The 20651-nt window shown below is 49.3% G+C and overlaps 1 protein-coding gene across 10 annotated transcripts in view; it reads right to left on the reverse strand.

The window, feature by feature from the left end:
* The window catches only part of GRIK3 (glutamate ionotropic receptor kainate type subunit 3), a 118013-nt gene that overhangs the window by 32901 nt on the left and 64461 nt on the right, over nt 1-20651 (reverse strand). For all 10 annotated transcript variants that reach the window (XM_039511553.1, XM_039511552.1, XM_039511555.1 and 7 more), the window contains one exon: nt 14847-15050. In XM_039511553.1, coding sequence (XP_039367487.1) covers nt 14847-15050 — 204 coding nt within the window. The remainder of the gene's footprint in view (nt 1-14846; nt 15051-20651) is intronic.

Here is a 20651-nt window from a genome sequence, read left to right on the forward strand (position 1 = left end):
CGTGCCAAGGTTGCCAATTCCTGGTCTCGCTGAAAGGTCAGGAGGTCCCATGGCAAACAGGCCAGCATGGAGCCTGAGAAGTGTTTGGTTCAGCATTTCAAAATTCACCACAACTCTGAACCTGTGGAGGTTTGTCTGTCACAAATTCTCTTCCCTTTGGTCTCCTTTTGTCTCAGCCTCAAAAAGAGGGTGAAGTTTGAAATCTTTGTCCATCCACCAAGACCGAAGATGAAACTATCAAATTCCACCTGCTACTTAAGCATGATCTGAACTCAGGTCCTGGCAGTTTAAGGAAATCTGTTGCCATGTCAACGACCCAGATCACTCAATAGAGGTAATTGCATCATGTGCCCCAGATACACACTCAACCTTTTTCTAGTCTAGTCTATCTAGGTTCCTAGGCCACACTCATCACCCTAGTATCTGAGCCACTAGCGCATCAAGCAACATTGGTAACTTATGTCACACCACTGTGGAAACTCAGGCAGAGCCTCCTCAAAGTGCTGGTGGAACAATCTCCATTCTCTGAAAGGCAGTTTGCTTTCCCGGACACGCTTTATGGTAATTTGTAACAGCTGAAAGCAGGGTTTGTGTCTGAATATAAAATATCATGTAGCCAACATTTCCACAGCTTCTGACAGAGCTCACAAAAATCCAAAGCTTTTACAACCAATGTTTCTGTCATGCACAAAACCGGCTACAACCAGCGGCACATGTAACCCAGGTCACTTAGGCACACAGGATCACATTCTTCCTGAATTTCTTGATTCAATCTGGCATTGCCCTGGATTTTCACTTCTTTTCCCTGTCCGACTGAGTAGGACAGCCCCAATGTGCAGCCTTAAAACCACTGTCCTGCACAGCTTTGCTGACCAGCAATGAACAGGTGCCTGGCAACAAGAAATTCACCCAGCAAGTTTAAGCCCTCCAGGTGGAAACTGCAAAACATTCAGCTGCTCTGGATGACTGACTGAGAGCATTTCAAGGGTGCGCCAGACACCACAATCCTTGCGGCATCTCTGTCATGTGGAAACCGAGCACATACGCTGCTGTAAAACCCACCAGAGGGAAGCACAGCTGTCCTGGGGAGGGAACGTGTTCTACCCTACCTCACTGACCACGTGCTTCAGCTCTAACAGACCACCCTGGGCAGCATCCGGTAAAGAGTCTTACAAATGCAATCACAGATCAGCAGGTGGCTTGGTTTGTATGAATGTTACATCGCCCGTTCCTCAGGGCAAGTGCTGTGTCTCTGACTGGACTTTGGTCTTGTTCGAAGTCGTGCTCACTTGGTGCTTAACACACATAATTGATCCATCTGATTTATTATTTATTCTGTATTTTTTGCCCAGCATTTGCTCTTAGAAATTATGAAACCATATTAACCACTGGAGCAACTTACCTGAGGATGCTGTGGATTCGCCAGCACTTGAAATCTTTAAATCAGTGAGGATGTCTATCTGAGCCAGACTTTATGGGCTAAAAGCAGGCATCACGCGGGGTGGGAGGAGGGTTCTGTGGCCTGTGGTATCAGGAGTTCAGAATAATAATCCCTTCTGGCCTTAAAAAAAATCTATGAAAATTCCCAATGAAATCTTTTAGAAGATGGGGATTTAGGGAATTATTTTCCTCTAGATGGGGACTCCCTCATGATCCTGTATGGAAATAATCAGGTCCCTGCTCCAAACCACAGAGGTGCTAGAGCTTCTCAACAAAACAGTTGTCAGAATTTTTTAACACGGGCAAAATTACGTATTTCCCCTAACCTTGTTATGAGCAATGGCCAAGCCATTTTTGCTGAAGTGTCCCAGACAATGTCAGCCTGAAGCAGACAACCAGCATGGAAATACCTGGTAATACCATGCTGGTAACCGTAGTGCAGAACTGCACTTTGAGATCCTTTCTCATCGATGCAGATTTTCTGGAAGGTGGGTTCTAGTTAAGGATTTGCTTAGCAGGGGCAAAGCTTTCATTGTCGCGTTCTGGGATGACAAACCAGGACGTCACTTACAGCCTCGGAATGTTTCATCCACTCCCCGCAGAATTTTGCATTGCTGAACAGCAAAAAGGCTTTTTAGTATAGCCACAGAATTACTGCGAGTGCCAGCTGCGCGGGGGCCTTGACTCAGCAAAACCACTTCAACACAGGCTCGTGTCTCATTGGGGACTTACGCATCTGCTTAAAGTGAAGCAGATACCTAAGTGCCTTGCTGAATCGGAGCCAAAAGCAGAACTTTATCCAGCAGACTGAACGCCAAATGAGGAAACTTCCCCCACAGTCTTTAAAGGGGTGTGAGTCTGCTCTCCCTTACCCAGATTTCACCCCACTGAGAGCTCAGTGGAGTTAATCCTGGTTTATACCAGTGTAAGTGGATGGAGAACCAAACTCTGAGCAGAGATGTTCGACTCCTATTAAAAACCTTTGGCCCCATGCAGATCTCTCAGCTGTGCAAGGGAATGGGGTCAGAGCAGCTCTCAAACAGCCACTGTCCCTTCGCAAGGGTCAGCGCAGGTAATGCTCATTAGTCCACAGCTGAGGCATGGAGCAGCCATTCACAGCCTGTCTGGCAAACACAGCCCCAAGATACATATTTATTCAGGAAAATAGAACACTTCCATGATTATTTCACCATCCGGAGCTAGGTATTTGCATAAACTAATTATGTGTGCATTGCCTGAGAGCCAGGTAAATAATGCATATTTTATTTAATGAATTAATTGTTCTTTTGGTGCCTGACTGACAATGGCAGAGAGTGCAACTCTCGATTCTTCCTACCAAGAACACACAAAACACAGCCACTACAATGCCTCATCCTCTCCCGCCGCTCTGACCCGGTCACTTCTCTTGCCTGGCTCCATCACTGGCTTCTTCTCCGCTCCCGTGGCAAGCTTGATTTGTGCCTTCCCCATCTGTGCCCTGCCTACATCTCTGACCTAGCTTCCTCTCACACTCCCTTGCTGTCTATGCTGCCCAAAGGCTCCCTCTGTTGCCTCCTTCCTCTCCTGTCTGTTCCTCCACGCTGTCCTGTCTGCTTGGCACCATCTCCTTCCTGCTCTTCCTCCAAAGCCTGCTTCTTCCATGGGGGTGAGAGCCCCTGAAGACACCTGTCCTACTTCAAGAGTGCACCTGTTGCCAGTGCATTAAGTGCCTGGGGCTGATTCATACCATAAATGCCCTGGGCCAGGGACTGCATCTTCTTCTATTATCTAGTGAGCACCAAAAGCATCAAGGGTCGCAGCCTGGGCAGTAGCTGTGTAAGTTACTCACCCCGTGCTCCTCCCTGCCAATGAGATTCAGCTCTGACCTTGGGGAACCAGCCCGAGGGGCGAGTGGAGGGTTCTGGCTCCCCCTGCATGGGCTGATCTCACAGGAGGCCCGTTATGAACAGGACTAAGACAACCAGCTCATTTCACAGAGGCCACCACAGAGCTGAGAGATGATACGCAGGGCTGCAGCCTACTGCCTGGCCAGGGTCATTATGCCTTTGAGCACGCCACTGCCCTGACTGACTGCCCAGTGCAGAGCCCTCTGTGAGCGACTGCTCATTCTGCTTGCCTAATCCCTCAGCGCGAGAGCTAATGTTTGAATAACGGCGAGGTTGTGACCCGAGCCGCCCCGAACGTTTCCCACTCCCTGACATCGTGTGAGACTCTGACCCCTCTGGCTCTTAATGGCTGTTCTTACAGCTTCATTTAGACATTGCTTTTGGCCAGTGAACTTATTTAACCTCAGTGGTGAAGCAAACACAGCCAGGGAGGAACTCGGCTATGTGCTGTACATGGGAAATGAGCATCATCACATCCTACCAGGCTTCTTGCTACTACAATGGCTTCCTGCTTCTCTTTCCTTAATGGACATGGCCTGTTCTGCAGAGTGCTCTCATTGTTTCTAGGGCAGTACGGCCAAGTTCCCCACCTGAGATGAGGGCCACATGGTGCTAGGTGCTGTATACACTTATAGAAAGAGACTGTCCCTCCCCTGGAGAGTTTACAATCTAACTAGGCTTTACGGACAAGGGAACCAGAGGCTCAGAGAGGGGAAGAGCCTTGCATAAAGTCCCACAGCAGCATGGTGCTAGAGGCAGGAACAGAACCTAAGTCTCCAGTCCATAGCCCCATCCACAGGGCCATGCTGCCTTTCCATTGTGTTCACTGGATTTAAAAAGACGAATCCACCTAATTAATGATGCTCCAGCACACACAAAAGGCAGAAGCGCGGTCAGCCAGCTGGAAGCACAGCGTTTCCTCCTATTTTATGCCTTCTCCTTAATGCTGAATCCCTGCAGTGTAGAAATAAATATGAAATACACCTCGGGACCAAACAAATAGGTTCTTTCCATTCCTGAGGCAATGGCTTCCGAATGAATTCCCAGCTAACAGGCACTTGAAATAAACAGCCCCCTGGCACCCCGCGCAAAAGCATTAATCAGAACGTGGCCACGTGGTCATAATATGTAATTCCACCAGAATTTACTGTCAATAAATGTCCATTTATTGTGAAAGTGTTAAATCAACTGTTATAAATCGTCCCTGCAGACAGATATTATGTCTCCACTACACTTACCGGTCAGCAGGAATTTCCATTAGAAACCCTCTTATTTTTCATGCCGTTCTATTTCCCACATGAAATTTCACACCAATTTGGCACTTAGTTTCAGCACAAGAGAAGTTTTATTTTTTTGTATGTGCGTGTGCAAAATTTCAAGAATAACCCATTTTTCTGCTGCTTTTATGTCCTAATAATGCCATGCCCCACACTCTAGCAACAAGAGAGTTCAAGATGCAGTTGTCAGACAGCTTGAATTTTTAAATGAAATGTTATGGATAACGAATCCATAATGTGGTTTAATTGCATTAGTTGTCGTTGGTGTCTGGAGAGAGAGAGAGAGAGAATGTGCATTGCTGGCGAAAGGAGGTGGATTTGACAGCCATAAGGTTCTCTGTTTATCCATAGAACCATGGCACTGAAAGTGTCCACCCCTGCACCATCAGTGCACCCCAAACCTTCCCAAAATGAGCTTTGCTCATGGTTTGAGACCAAGTTCAGTCCCCAGGGGCCAATCCATTCATGGCTTCCCTGCTGAAGCTGCCAACCACGGGGTGCAGCTAGTAGCAATTGTGGTGGTGCTTTAATGTGATGAGAGTCATGTCAGCTTGGAAATGGTCTCAAGGCCACCAAACGCCTTTCACACAGACCATGCTTTTTGTTTTTAGGAGGGATGAAGATCACAGCAAACCCAGCAGGACAGGATGTACAATTTGCACCTCACAGTTGTAGGCTGTTCGCTGCAGACCCACCTCTGGGAGATGGAAGGTAGAGTCATGCCATGAGTCGCTCAGGCTGCTGTTGCTTTTCCTACTTGTGCTTAAGGCCAGACTAGAACCAAGCCAATTTTACAAAGGTTTTCAGACTAAGCCTTTACCACCTCTGGACAGCCCTGTCTGGATCCGGGATTTCACATAGCTCCAAAAGAAACAACAAGAGACCATCAAGTAAACAGCCAGAGCTCTGTCACACCCTGGAGTTTGCACCGCTGCACTGCAGACTGCTGGGGAAATGACACAATGTGTATAAAGCCCAGACGTATCTATAATTACATGACGGGAGCGGGGCTTGTGCACATTCCTTCATTACACATTTACTGCAGCGAGTGTCCTAACCCCTTCTTCTGAGCATCACGGTCTCTGACTGCAGCCCTAGAGGAGCTAATTTCCTCAGTTCCAGTCCTTCCTCTCCTCCCTTCCCTGAATTACCTGGGTCTATTCTAGTCCCCGTACTGTGCTCAGTAGCACAGTATCTGAGCACCTTCCATTAGTGCATTAAGCAACATGACTAACATCTCCCTTCTCCTTGGCTACATTTCACAATGCTCAGACAGGATGTGGCTTCTCCCATGCGCTCTTCCCCAAAACCACACCGGCTGAATCCCGTCTCTCCGCCTCAGACATTCCTAAGGCAACAGCATCTCCCATCAGTCTCAGTCATTCAAGACACTAAACAATCATCATAACATTTCAGCCTCACGTCTCAGGTAGGAGACAATTCGTCCTGTTCAGAGGGGCCGGGCACACAAGTCCCATGTCAGCCTTGCCAGGCCTAGGCACCACTAACGTCCTACTGAAGCCCTGTGCACCACTTCGGGGCTGCACCAGGACATCAGCACAAGACCCGTGTGCCCCATGTCTTCTACACGAGGTGAACGTTACCATGTGCTCAGCACCTCACAGGATCCTATGGTCCTACCTGACTCATGCTTCTCCCTTGATGCGCCCGCTTCACTGAGAAAGAGGTGGAAGTTGGGCCAGTCGAAGCCCAGGTCTCAGAAGCCTTTCAGTGACCATGGACTCCTAACCTCAGGGCCTCCCCCGGTGCCAATCAACTGCTCTTCCTTCTGTGCGTGATTTGCGGATGCTTCTCTGCTGAAGACAGGCCCCATCTGGTTGCACTCAAACAGTTTCCCTGTTTAATGTTTTACATAAACAGTTCTATAAAACGCAACGAGCCAGGGATAAAATAAATAATGGCTTTAGATGGGGTTTGGGTAATCCTGATAAATCACTCCAAGACAAGCACCCGCCAACCCAGGCCTGCTAGAAAGGAGGATTCAAAGAGCCAGCAGTGCTGCAGCTAAAACCTCCCAGAGACCAGCAGCTGTGCTTTGCTTCCCTTCTATGAGTCTTCCAAATGCCTCTTCCCTTGGGCCCAAGGACTTAGTTTAAGGCCTGCCAGGCCATGGGACTACTTAGTAGGAAGAGTGTTGCTCAGTGAATCTCATGCAACAGATTTGGGATTTCCAAATGATCCAAGGGGCTCTTTTCCCTTCACTGTGGGGCCATCTCTGTCAATCATGCAGTGAGGCAGCCTGGATGGTGCAGAAACCCAGAGCTCCTGTGTGCCGGGAGAGGGGGTGCTAAGGCCGGGCTTCCATTCGAACGGTGCCTGCAGTGTCAGTGTCACACAGACCCAAACTGGGCCAGTGCAGCCACACAGACTTAGTGTCTCTTGCTCCTTCCGAGGGAACTATGGGAGCTAGAGTGAGGCAGCAGGACATGCCCACAGCCTAGCCAGCAAAACTCAGATCTCACCAGGAGAATTAATGCTGTGAAAGGAACAGCCAAGAGAAGATGCTCTCCAAGTAGTGCCTGACACGCTCTGTTCTTTATTCAGCCTAGAGGGTCAAGTCTGCATCATTAGGGGAGAGTGGCCACTTATCTTCATGTTCCTGCCTCTTACCCATCTCCAGCACTCTCCCATCGTCACTCTAATGGGATTATACCATTAATTATTGTGTTGTTCTCTTTTACCGGGTCTGCTCCAGGAGGTCCCTGAAGTGAAATCAGCATGAGAGACACTTCAGTGAGTTGGCAATTTAGCATGTCAGATTATTGCATTTTTGGTTTTTGGTGGGGGTATCAAAGGCACGAAGTTACAATATTCCAAAGCATTGCACCACTTTCTGCACACCGTGGAGCAGATTAACGAGTTGATGGCTGAAATAAATTATGAATGGTTATGATCCTATTAATAAAGGCATTGTACCAGGTTTAACCTGACCCTATCTGTATGAATTAATCAAGGCTAACAAGGTCTCCCATATCAGCTCCTATTATAATTATTTATTTGTATTACCACAGGGTCTCAGAGCCTTGGTCAGGCAGTGCCCTCTGCCTTGAGGCTCTCATACTTTCCAAGATGATGATAAAGTCAGTGGTAAAAAAAAGACATTAGCATTGCCTAATAAGAACCAAGAGGAAATTGTGCCTAGTGCAGAGTATGAGAGTGGGAGTCAGGATTCCTACGTCCATTTTCTGACTCTGCCGCACACCTGCTGTGTAACTTTGGGTAAGTCATTTAATGTTTTCATTAAAAGTACCTTGCAGAGATGCTAATTAATGTTTGCATATTTATATACTCCCTTTATCTGAAACTTTCACAGCACTTTAAAAATTGTTATTATTTGCACTTGCCAACAGTGTGTCTAAAAAGTCCAGTCAGATTTTAGTCACACTTCAAAACCATATTGTATAAAGTGAGATGTAATATTCTTCCCATTACACTTGCAACAGAAGTGCAGAGTAGGAGCTGGGGTCCTAATGCTTCAGGAATACTGGAAGATTCAATAATATTTAACATAGCAGGTTTCTATCAATCCTGGGTAACAAAATCGTGTTTAGGAAGCACGTAAGTCTCAGCTGCTTTTGGTTCTTCCCTGTACCCCACAATCCAGCCATGCTCCAGCAAAATCCCCTTTCCTGCATTACAGCACAGCAAAGTTTCCTTTAGCTTGTAGGGATTTGCTAATGCAGGGTCCCAGACACAGAGAAGGAAAACATAGGGAAATGTGGGGCACGGGTTAAAATCTAGGATGGCTAGGACTCCTCCCACATTCCAGTAGACAGAAATGTAGCTTTGGACTGTCTATTCCATGTTCATAGATTCTAAAGCCAGAAGAGACCATTGTGACCATCTAGTCCAGGGGTTCTCAAACTGGGGGTCACGAGGTTATTACATAGGGGATCATGAGCTGTCAGCCTCCACTCCAAATCCCACTTTGCCTCCAGCATATATAATGGTGTTAGATATATTTAAAAAAAAATAATTGATAAAGGGAGGTCGCACTCAGCGGCTTGCTGTGTGAAAGGGGTCACCAGTACAAAAGCTGGAGAATCACTGATCTAGTTCTGTATCTCAATATGCTACATATTCAAATTATGTTTCATTATCCAGCCTCCATTATCTCCTGCCCCACGGCCTGACCTTCTCCTGCAACGTATGTAACATAAAAAAAAGCCTCAGAACACCTGCTCAGCCGTGTGTGTTGCATTTCAGAGACCGAGGTACCAGACAGCTCCATTAGGGGATCATGCAGAACATGCAAAGAGGAAAAGGCTACAGAGCTAGACATCTTGGCTTAGGAGGCACAGACGGAAATAATTGCATAAAAGCGCGAGGAGCTGGGCACGGTTAGAAAGCCAAGACAGGGTCATGTCTTTTCGCAGGTTTTTTGTATTTAAGGGGTTAACTCATCTTGCCAGCTGAAACGAAACAGGATTTTAGTTTCTCTAGCAAAATGAGGACTCTGTAACGTAGCCCGCCCAGCATACGGAGGCTACTGTAATCTCCCACAGCACTAGCCAGATAGGAAACCATCATAACCAGCCAGGGTCACATTTTGTGCTCTGCGGACTTCACGGGGAGCACAAATATGAAGGCAAGATTTGAATCCAAGAGTTTGCTTCTTTCCTGGTAAGCAGTGAGGGGACAGTCCCTACTGCAGCTACCTTGCCATGCCCCTGCTCCACTTTTCACCTCGCCGGTGGAGGCACTGGAAGCACTTTACAAACATTAAGCCTTGTAGCACTTGTGCGAAGCAGGCAATTAGTACCATCTCCATTTTACAGATGGGGGAACTGAAGCACAAACCATGTCAACAAAGTCACCCAGGGAGTCTGAGGCAGATCCAGGAACAGAACCCAGATCTCGACTCTCAATCCTGTGATTAACAACAAGGCAATAGCCTATTAGCTATTCACAGAGAAGCTAATTTACTGACGTGAGTCACCCAGCAACTACATTCCCCTCCCATAAGCCACAAGAGTATTGCAGCGGCTACACAAATTATTTTGCTTAGGCAATGATTTCATATTGGCGCCAGGAACTTCAGAGGCAGTCTAGGAGGCTGAATCACTTGAAAGAGATGCAAAATAGCTGTGATGCCAAGACACCAGGGCTGCTTGTCTCGCTCCCCGCACTGTGAGAAGCTAGACCCCTTTGTCATCACCGCTTCTCCTAGACCCGATTCTGGGAATAAGAGCGTCACAAAAACGCAAGATTTCCTCCGCTGTCCAGCTGGCTGTTGGGATCACAGCATGCACTGAAAGCAACGCATCTCATTAGGAAGTTGAGGGACCTCTGGCCATGAGCTGAGGTCTCAGACAATTTGCCTTTCTGGCTGCGTTGGGACTCAGTAAAGCTGCCACTGGAAATGCACTAGTGTTTAATGGGCTCTTTTAAATGGCAGTGGAAGCAAGAACGCAGCTGCTCTGGTTAGTGACGTGGTTTTTTCCCCCCCTTCTGCGAGTCAGATGATTTTAGAAAATAAGCTGAATTTATAAATAAATTAAATTGTCCCCTGCGCACCTGCTCTCACCCTCTGTTCCACTGAAGGGTCACTCCGTAAAGCATGAGAGCAGATCATTAGGAGCAGGTGATGCCTCTGGGATTCAAGACTAGAGAAGAGCCTAATCATTCACAACTGCCTGTTTGCTACACATGCTAGACAGAGCTGTGATATTGTACAGGATTCATCTGTAGCAGACGTTTGGCAGCTCTCACTCGGAGTCGCACTTATTCACCCCAATGAAACCGCGACGCGTCGCTCAGAGGAGTAAAGCTTGCAGGATTCGGGACCCTTTGCTTTCCTTCCCCACGTTTCCCCCTCAGATCCAGGGGCAACAAAGCCATAATGACGTTCTATAGCCCAAAGCATCTTTCGCTTCAGAAGTCTCCCAGGTGGCTGTGTTACCTGGGGTGCACCAAGCACACAAAGCTCTCTGCAAAGTTTTAGGCTCCACATAAAAATGGACTCTGTGTGGAGTCTGCTGGGAACGCTAATGGTGGGGTGGAGGATTAGCTAGAAAAAGAGCAGAACGTCCTATCTAGCACAATATACGCCCCTCTCGCGATGCAAATACAGACCCCTGTAGCTACCGATCATGCATTTACCCCAATGTTGTTTGTCTTACCAACGTGCCCAGGAACTCCAGCCAGGGACCCTATTGTGCTAGGCCCGGTGAGAACTCAGAACGTAGCCACTGGTCAAGAGCACCCACGGAGTCTCAACCAGCGAATGTAACAGGTTTCAGGGGTGTGTGATCACCCTCTTTTTGGGGGAGGGAGAGTTCAACAGTTTCTGTCTCCTGGGGGCAGGGGGAGGCGGAGACCCTTTGCCGTGGTATATCTCAAGTGCCAACCAACGTTGCATCCAGACACTAATTCCTAAACGAGGGGTCTCAGCTAAGGATGGGACTCAGACCAAACGCCCCCAATGCACATCTGCCCTCAGCCCTGCTCCATGTACAGAGCCCAGTCCAAATCCAACCCTTACTGCTTTTATTCTTTCCCTCATCATCAGCTGTGCTCCTGGGCTGTGGTTGAAGCACTCTCTGGAAAAAGCTGCTGGCGGGGAACTCCCAGTCTGGAGTCCCTGGGATCTCACAAGAAAGCCTGCTCCTGTGAGAATGCAGTGCCACAAGGTCTGGAGATGCAACAGGGCTGGCCCCAAACAGCAACTGTTTCATGGGGCGGGTACCGGACTGATTCAGCTTGCCCGGATGTTGAGGAGCTCCACTGATTTGGCTTATCTACTCCTCTCAGTTGCATTGCAGGCAGAACTCTCTCCACCCTGTGAAACAGGAGCCCCTGCCTCGCTGAGTCTGGATACTGGCAGAGAGCTGGGGTGCCTGCCATTCAGCTAGTACAGACCCTGGCATGGTGCATCACAAGCAATTATGAGGAAAATTCCTCCCGCCACCCAGGTGTGCCTCAGAAAGGGAAGGAGATGTCCTGAGAGTGGCAGCATGCTCTAGTGGATGGGACATTGGACTGGGTTCTGATTGTGCCACTGATGTACCGTGTGCCCATCAGCAAAGTGTTCATGCCTCAATTTCCCTGTCTGTAAACTAAGGACAGGAGCCACTGGGGTGATTTGCAGAAGTGTTGTCATGAAAGCTCGTAGAGCAGTTCGAGACAGTGGGATTAGGTTGCTAGAGAAGTGCTAGATATTATTGTTATATGTTGCGGTAGTGATCGTTCCTTCACCTCGGAGCCAGGGAAAACACAAGGTAGTGCTGCCAATAAATAAGCTTGCCACTAAGCCAGAGAAGTAGGAGATATCATACTTCTGGGCTCACCAGCAATGAAGGAAACAGCCAGTGAAATAATAAAAATAAATCATGCTGATGTCCTGTGGCTCTGGGTCACACATTTAGCTGCATTGAGCTTTAGTGTGAGGTTCACCTGAGTCAAGCCAGATAAGATGATCTGTTTCTGTAGTTCCCCACAGGGGTTTATTTACTGCATCAGTTTTCTGGACTTACTGCTGAGGAGTGGGAGGGAAAATGGGTGATGGAGCCCAGCTGGGTTTTTCCAGAGGGCGCTGGCTGCTCCCTTTAATGGGAGTTGGAAACTTAACTCCTTGCTGCCTCTTTGCAAATCCCAGACAGTGTCTGAACAGCTCCCTGGAGCCTTTCCCGCAGAAGGCTGTGAAGGGTGTAAGAGTGCAGGGTGACCACACACAGGAGTTTAGGATGGGAAGTGAGGCAGAAGAGTATCGAAAATGCCCTCTGTGAAGTTAAATAGCAGAACTGGAATCAGGTCAGGACACTGAGGTTAATGCTTCCCCAGTCTTGCAAAAAAGTGTAGTGGGATTTATTTCATGTCCACAAATGGGCCTATAATTAAGTCTCCTTTGGAAGATAAGATTTAGGAGGAATTTGATTGTTTTCTCTCTTCTGCACGGCTGGGCGGCCTGGCAAACAGTTGTGTGAGAGAGAAAGCGTGCCTTGTATCTAACAATTTCCCATCCTATTACCATGCAATCACACACACACACTCACACCCCTACACAATTATTAATCACCCAGTGGCAGTGCCCCCCATCACCCTGATCACAGGCATGGAAGAGGCCTCATTGTATTAAGACTGATGACTACAGCATCACAGTTGTTAACATGCATTACAGGATTTTCTCCAGGAGCTGTGATCAACTAAGACTTTCAAATTACTGGCAGCAGCACAAGGACAACTGTCGCGGCTTCTGAGTGACAGGAGTGCTGGGTGGAAAAAAACATCTAGGAAAGTTTAGAAGGTATAATCAAAGATTAAAGCAGGCTGAATGGACTCCCTTCTGCTTAATAGCTGGTGGCATGGTCAGCACAGCCAGTTGTGTGTAGTGCTTAGTGAAGGGCAAATCGTTTGCTTGGGATCTTTCAGCCACGGGTTGGAAAAGGGACCAGAGCTTAGACACATTGTTTGTTTCTCAACTAGGCTCTGATGCAGCAAAGCACTTCAGGGTGTGTTAACTTTCGGCACATGCCTGAGTCCCGTTGAAGTCTGTGGGATGGAAGCAAACACTCACAGACAAACATGTGCTCTGTTGAATAGGAGTCCTTGCTAAGCCAGGGCCAGTGATCCCACGCTGTAGGGCAGGCACAGGGGAGGATGGCGGGGGTGTTGCACTGTGTGGCACATAACGAAGCAGGTCTCTGCATAAGGGGATTAGCCTTCTTTGGGACCGTGCTTTTTGCACCCTTTCAGACTCAGCCTGGTTACATGATGGAGCCAAGCATGCAACACGCTTGTCCACGCTATCCCAGGCTGGTGAAACACTGCCCCTGCACCAGGGGCCATCTGCCCAGTTGGTTGGTTGCTGTACATTTGTTAGCCCAGAGGACAGGCACTCGGGAAGGGAATAGCTCCATGTCATCCTGTCAGGAGCAGGTGATATTTCAGAACTGAAGACACCAGGCGTTGTGGCCTACTCCCCACCACATCTTGAAGAACCCTCGGCACCGGGGCTTGAGGTCAGGGTGTCATCAGGGGCTTGGCCAAGTAACAATAAGAAGAGGGAGGGAAAAGGGATGTAGCCAAATATGTCAGACACTGACTGTGCAGAGAGAAACCCAGCAAATGAACTCCTCTCAGGATACAGTCGCAAGGCAGGCTCCACTCAGCTGTGACTAAATACCAGGAGAGGCTGCATGACCGCTCGCTGAGGCAGGTGTACTTAATCCTGCCTTAGCATGGGCAGCGGTTGGACCAGAGGACCTCGTAAGGTTCCTTCCACTCCTATGACTCCCTCCCCTTGGTAAGCACATTTTCTGGGACACACATTTAAATACGCTTGGCCAGAATTCACCTCCCATTCAAACACAACTTTACACTAGACATGGAGGATGAAATGTATGTGAATGGAAGGCTGAGGTTCGATCTGCATCACCCAGAAGTGACAGTATCTCCTGGGAACCCTATTACCCATATAGGGGGCTTCCCGCTCCTCCCACTGACGTTGGTGCACAGCTCAATGGGAGAAGGACAGGACCCTGTTCTGTTCTTCCACACCTCCACAGAGCTCTCCTTGACTCCAGCGGGGGTTGCTGTGCATCCCCAAGGGAGGGACTTGGGCCGCCGTGTATAATGATTATATTTAACAGCACGACGCCTATCCAAGAGCCTCAAGTCTTCTCGGGCTGTGCTTTGTGCAAGACTGAGGGCACAGAATCTAAGGCAGCCGGTTGTCTCCGTTATTCTGTACCCCGGCCTGTCCCCATCCACCCCCCAAGCCCAGGAGCTGCTGAGGGATGCTTCCACCCCAGATGTGACTTGACAGCCACCAGGAGTTTCAGCAGCACTGAGGCAAGAAACAGCCCCATGGGTCATTACGTTGGTCAGTGATGTCCAGGGCATTGCTGCACTCTGGCAAAGCCCCCGGCACTGGGCATGCCCCCAACATGCCCCCTGTGCCAGCAGCTGGAGTTAGAAGGGGCGCTTTAGAGCCAGGTTGTTACCTGGCTGGTCCTACACTGTCGCAAAGGAAGACATCTGTTGGTGGGTTAATTTATTTCTTCTCTCAATGACTGTGGAAAAGCTGGAAGAGGTCCCTGGCAACAATCAAGAATATTTGTACTATAGAGTCCATTCAGTATACACCGGGGAAGATACGGAGCTCTGGGATGCCAGAGCAGGGGGGATGTCAGCCCACTCCTGGTGTCCTGACCCAGAGTTCAGGCTGCAGCATGGCTTATCCCCTAGTTACCGGTAGCTTTACACAAAATGTCTTACTCACGTGGTCAATGAGTTCCTTCATCATGCCGTTCCACTGCCCCTTCTCATCCTGTGCTCCATACTTCCCGTCCTCCACCAGGCGGATCTCGTAGGTAAAGCCCAGGATGTGGGACAGCTCCTTCAGAAGGTCAATGCAGTAACCTTCGAAGCGGTCGTTCCCGAAGAGGGCTGCGTCTGACTTCCGAAACATGACGAAGGGTTCTTCCTGCGCAGACGGGCGAGAGCACAGCAAAGAGCCACAGTTAAGGGCAGGCTGCCAGTCCCATTTCCAGCAGAAAAGCGATGAAAGCAGGTGGCTGTTCCTGCAGGTAACCCTGCGCAATGTGACACGCATTATGCAGGCAAGGTTGGCACCGCGACATGTTGGGAATAAATTAACTTTGCATGGTGCATCAGCTAATTAGCAACCTTGTTTACCCCACTAAATTTAATTTTGTCTCTTCTGAGCAGCCAACTGTTTTCCATTCAGCGGGATTTCAGAGAGAGAGAGACTGAAAATAACCATTTCATGCTCTGCAAATGAAAACAAGGGCGTTGAAAAATAAAAATACAAAGGGGAAAAAAATTCAGCCCCAAATCCCAGGCACGAGAAACACAAATGAACCGATCCCTGGGGACTGTTGTGGACTCAGCACCATCAGGGTTCTTAAGAGCATTTGCGCTGGGTGTCTTGCCAGGACACCATGCGTGGCTAGTGGCCGGTATAAGGTGGCTTTATTTCTTTATGCCCCCGGGATAGGTGACAAAACAAGACAAAACAAAGAATGGGGCAGGGATTCTAGTGCTGGCCAGAGGCAGGTCAAAAGGAGACCAGCGCGTGTCTTAGACCTTTTCCTTTGTACCACACCAGCACCTACTCCCTGAGAGCACAGGTCTGTACTGAGAGGAGGAGGTGCCTAAGAGCCTAACCCGAACCCTAAGCAGGTTTCCTGCGAGCGGTTACAAAGGGCAGGTTTTCCACAAACACCTGGCTCTGATCATGCCCCACAGTATCCCAGGAACATCCCCTCCAGTGCTGACCCACAGCTTGATTCTGGCCATAAGGCAGCCGAACTGACTGGCAGAGGAATTGCCCTGTTCACTGGCCTAGGGCCCAATATGCCCCCACCCCCAATCTGGCTGCCGGTGCAGAGGGCATGCCCAAGAGGTAGGGGGTGCTCTGCCACTGGAGTCAGAGGAGCAGGAATAATTTACAGCAGCTCCAAGGTGGCTCTAACTTATGCTAGCCAGCAGCGGTACTGGTGGCTTTTGGCATCTTTTCCCACTCCCATGTCGCACTGAGATCAGCTCAGATGCGGCCCAGGATCAGGGCCCAGGACTTTTCAATAACCAGGCATCACCCTGGCTGCTCAAGCAACAAACCCGTGGTTCCAACCCTGGGCACCTGTAGTTAGTGTAGGGTAGATGCCCATGCACCGTGGGCATATTGCATGGAGCTGGTAGTTTCTAACAAGCTACGGCACATTACTTCAGGAAGGGCACAGCAAGCTGGCCTAAGTACCCCGCCATGTGATCTTGGGGCCTTCTCCCCCTCCTGAACTGTTCTCATTACTTTTGTATTCAGAAAAGCCTCTGAAAATTTAACAAGCTGCAGCAAAGTGCTGCCTTATTAGCTAGCCGACTGCAGGCAGCGCCAGGAAGGGTTGTAAGTTATAGCACATCTAAAAGGAATGTTCCACAATGAACTTTCTGAAACACTCAGAGGGCTGCTCTCCTCTGAGTCCAAATGATTGCACTTCCGCTAATGCTCAAAAATAGCCACTCTTTTTAGTTTAAAGATGTCCAGCTTGGATGCCTTGAAAGGTTCAGAGATATCAGGCTGATAACCCGGCTCCTGTTGGAATCCAGAATGGGCCATTACTTTTCTGAGAAAATCATGTCCAGATGCAGAAAGCAAACTATGTTTTTTTAATTGATTATTATTATTCCATTCCACACTGAAGCACTGATTAATGTCCAAGATATATGGCACACCAGGAGATCCCAGGTTGCCTGTCAAATACAGAACCACTGTTTATTACGATAATCAAATTGTCTCATTGTTACCTTCTTCTTCTTTTCTTTGCTCCAACTAGTGTCTCTCATCCTACTCTTAGACAGTCAGTTTTTGGGCCAGGACCCTCTTTTCATTATATGTGGGTACAATGCCCAGCACAATGAGGCCTTGAAACATAATATTAGCAGCCCTATAACAGGCTTCTACACAGGAAGGTTCCATCTTTCTTCTCATCGCTTGTGATGAATGAGGTCATCGTATGCCAGTGAAGACAATAAAGTATGCAATGAAAATCATAGCCTCTCACAAAGCAACACATTTGGGCTGTCAGTCATGGCAACCGAAAGGGACCAGGAAGCTGTGGGAATGGCCGGCGAGAGAAGATACGTAAGGGGAGTGCGGAGAAGCTCAAGGTGCGCGATCCAGCAGGTGAGCGCTAGGAGACAAGGGCAGGACAGGAGACTGACCTGAGGAAAAGACTATCGATTAGACTGAACCATTGGATAACGTTTCGCACAATGCTACAGTCCTAGCTTGGAGGTGCCCCAGACCTTGCCCTAGTGCGCTGATGCTTTGCTGGAATTCCAGCAACATCCCTGCCTGTGCCTCCTGCCTTGAGGGATCCACGCTCATCCAGCACCCACAGTGGTCAAACCTAGGCCATTCGCGTATGGCTGTGCAGAAGGCAGTTCGTCCTGCTCTGGGTGTTGGTGGGGAGTGGATGAGAGAGAGCACCTGGGTCTGGGTCTGCTGGATGAGAAACCAAGGCTGACAATGTCATGCCTATGGAGTTAGGGCGGTGCATGCAAGCCCGTTAAACTCCCTCTCTCTCCAGCCCTCTCCCCAGGAATTAGTGTTTTGTTTGTGAACCAGCTGAGTCTACGGATCTTGGTATAAATACACCAACTCCAAAGCAGCCATAAAATGCTATTAATTTTGGGAAGCACTATAGGGATAACATACATATTTAACAGGCAAAGCGCTGAACATTAGGATGCCACTCGCTCCGTAATGTATCTCCTGGTCTCAGACGTTTCCTAGGGGGTAATTCTGATCTCTATGAACCACTTATTCACAGACTATTTCACAATTTATTACTGAGAATGGCCAGACATCCAATTCACAAGCTCCCTCGGCTTGCTAATCGATTTCTCAGTGAAGGTGCCCTCAATTTCATAACTTCACAGTTCTTGTATTGCTCAGGGAGAGTGGCGCTGGCTGCTGGGGTAATATTTCTCTTCCAACAAGTCACCGCAATATGAGCAAAAGGCAGCGGGCGGGTGTGCGGAGGAGAGGGGAGGACAACCTTTCCTGCTTTTCCTTTTAAAGATCCCTCCTCTGGCTTTTCTACTGTCAGTTACACCTACGGAAGAGATGCAAAGGGCAGCAGCAAACGTCAATAAAGTTTAGGGTTGTATTTTACTTCTTAGGGGCCGATTTATGGCAATGCATTTATTGCACACGTCAGTGTGCCAATCCCATCGTGTCCCTCACGTCGGGGTGGCTTTGCATTAGGCCTGCCCACGCCCATTCCAGCCCACAGAGCTGAGCAATGAGAGGGTGGTGATTTCGAATTGGAATGTGAGCATAAAGCTTAGGGACCTTCCTGGCAGTAGAACTGCTAGAGCGGAGAGATTAAAGTTCTGGCTAGAAACGGGCCCCCTAGCTCTGCGGATGCACCTCACTCCTGCCTTGCACCACTCCCACTACAGCAGGGGTTCTCAAACTGGGGGTCGGGACCCCGCAGGGGTCACAAGGTTATTACATGGGGGGGGGAACGAGCTGTCAGCCTCAATCCCAAGCCCGCTTTGCATCCAGCATTTATAATGATGTTAAATATATAAAGAAGTGTTTTTAATTTATAAGGGGGGTCGCACTCAGAGGCTTGCTGTGTGAAAGGGGTCACCAGTACAAAGGTTTGAGATATTCCGGATCCAGACCCCGGCTCAGCTTTACCAATATGTCTCGCTTCTGAGCTGACGTATTCCCTCCTCCAGCATTCCTCAGTCCTGGCCCTGCAGCTCTCACTGCTGCTCCAGACCTCAGCCCCACACACCCGGGCTGGTGCAGCGTTTCAGTATTACCAGCTACCCCCATCCAATAATTTCCCCTTGTGGCACCGCGCTAGGTTTTAATTAGATACAGATGGACAAGGGCAGGGCGGGAATGAGTCTCTGCTCAATCTCTGGAGAGTTGAAAGAACCTCAGATAATTCCCCCACCGCTGATCCCTGGCCTCCACCTAGGGTTCATATCACTGGGCATGGCATTTATTTTGTATTATTCACCCAGCTCTATCTCCCACTTACAGGGACTGGCTCCAGCCCATGTAACCTTGCAGTCTTTCTGCTGGGCCCGATTCAAATTCCTCAGACCAAAACTTTCAGAACAAGCAAAAAAAAAAAATAATAATAATGTAAATTCAAAAGGATAAAAATAAAACAAAAGAGATGCCCCCCGCCCACCCAATGGCCAGAGGTAGCCCTGCAGCACCCTGCCTCTACGCCCCCCCCCCGCCGCTCTTCAGGACCCCTGAAGAACCACACAGTTCACAGCATTTCAGACACACCCCTTCTAGGGTCCAATTTATTCAGGCCTGAGTTCAACACACCAGTTCAGTGTCTCCCTCCCGGGTCCTTCTTCCCTGAGCTGGGTCCAGGTCAAGTCTCTCCCAGGCTTGCCTGGGCTGGAGTTCAGCCTCCTGGCTCTGACTTCTCAGTTCCCCTGTATCAGATTCTTCCCTGCAGGAGCTTTTTTCACTCTCTGCAGTTTCCTGACTTTCCCTCCTCCCCCACAGCTTCCTGCTGCCCTTGATAGGGGAATGAGCTGTGCTCCATCGGGCCCCGTCAGGTCTCGTGGCACGGGCGGGCTGGAGCCATTCCGGCAGTAATGGGGCTTTTCTGCCTGAGGCCTCCAGCCCAAGAGGCCAAAGCCACCCGGTCACACTGCAAAATCTGACCCTGGGCAAGGAGCCTGAGCAGAGATGTCCAGACGCTGAGTGAGCGGGAACTGCCAAAATGCCTCTTGTTCCAGCCTTTCCCCTAAGGCAGTGGTGGGCACCGGCAGCCCATCAGGGTACTCTGCTGCCAGGCTGCCAGACAGTGTTTCCATTGGCAGGGCTGCCCGCAGCTCCCAGTGCCCATGGTTCGCCGTCCCTGGCCACTGGGAGCTGCAGGCGGCCCCGCCCGCGGGCGGTCAATGGAAACACTGTCTCGCGGCCTGACAGCGGATTCCCCCGACGGGCGCTGGTTGCCCACTACTGCCCTAAGGACTCTGCAGTCGCTTCTATCGGGACCATTCTTTTGAACTACTGTAGCCAGTGGGATCCATTGTTGTTGCTCCAGATGCTAATGCAAACTGCACCAGGGTGCTTTATCTGTGCAGAGAGATCTCTACCGAGAGAGAGAAAGAGAGAGAGTGCGCGTGTGCACACACCTCCTGGGATCAGTACAGGATGAAACTCCTGAACAGGGTGCAGGGGAGATAAGAGGAGAAAATGACCATCTATTTTTACTCTGCAGTCTTCCTTGCAAAGCCAGGCATGAAAGCAGCATGGTATGGGCTAAAATAAGACAACCAGAGGCTCCTGCAGCACATTCACACCCAGGCGTTTGAGCAGAGCAACTCAACTGGGGAAAACGTTTTGTGACAACGAGCACAGAGAAGATGGAGCTGCTGTGTGCCAGGTTTGGGTTATTTTGATGCTGGGTGGTGGTTTCATTTTAGGAAGTCAGGCCTCATTACCCAAGTGGTCCATCTAATTCCATTATCCAGCCTCTTAACATGCCAAACCAGATCATTGCTCTGTCAA

This window comes from Mauremys reevesii, linkage group 23, assembly GCF_016161935.1.
Source record: "Mauremys reevesii isolate NIE-2019 linkage group 23, ASM1616193v1, whole genome shotgun sequence".
NCBI classification, from domain to species: domain Eukaryota; kingdom Metazoa; phylum Chordata; order Testudines; family Geoemydidae; genus Mauremys; species Mauremys reevesii.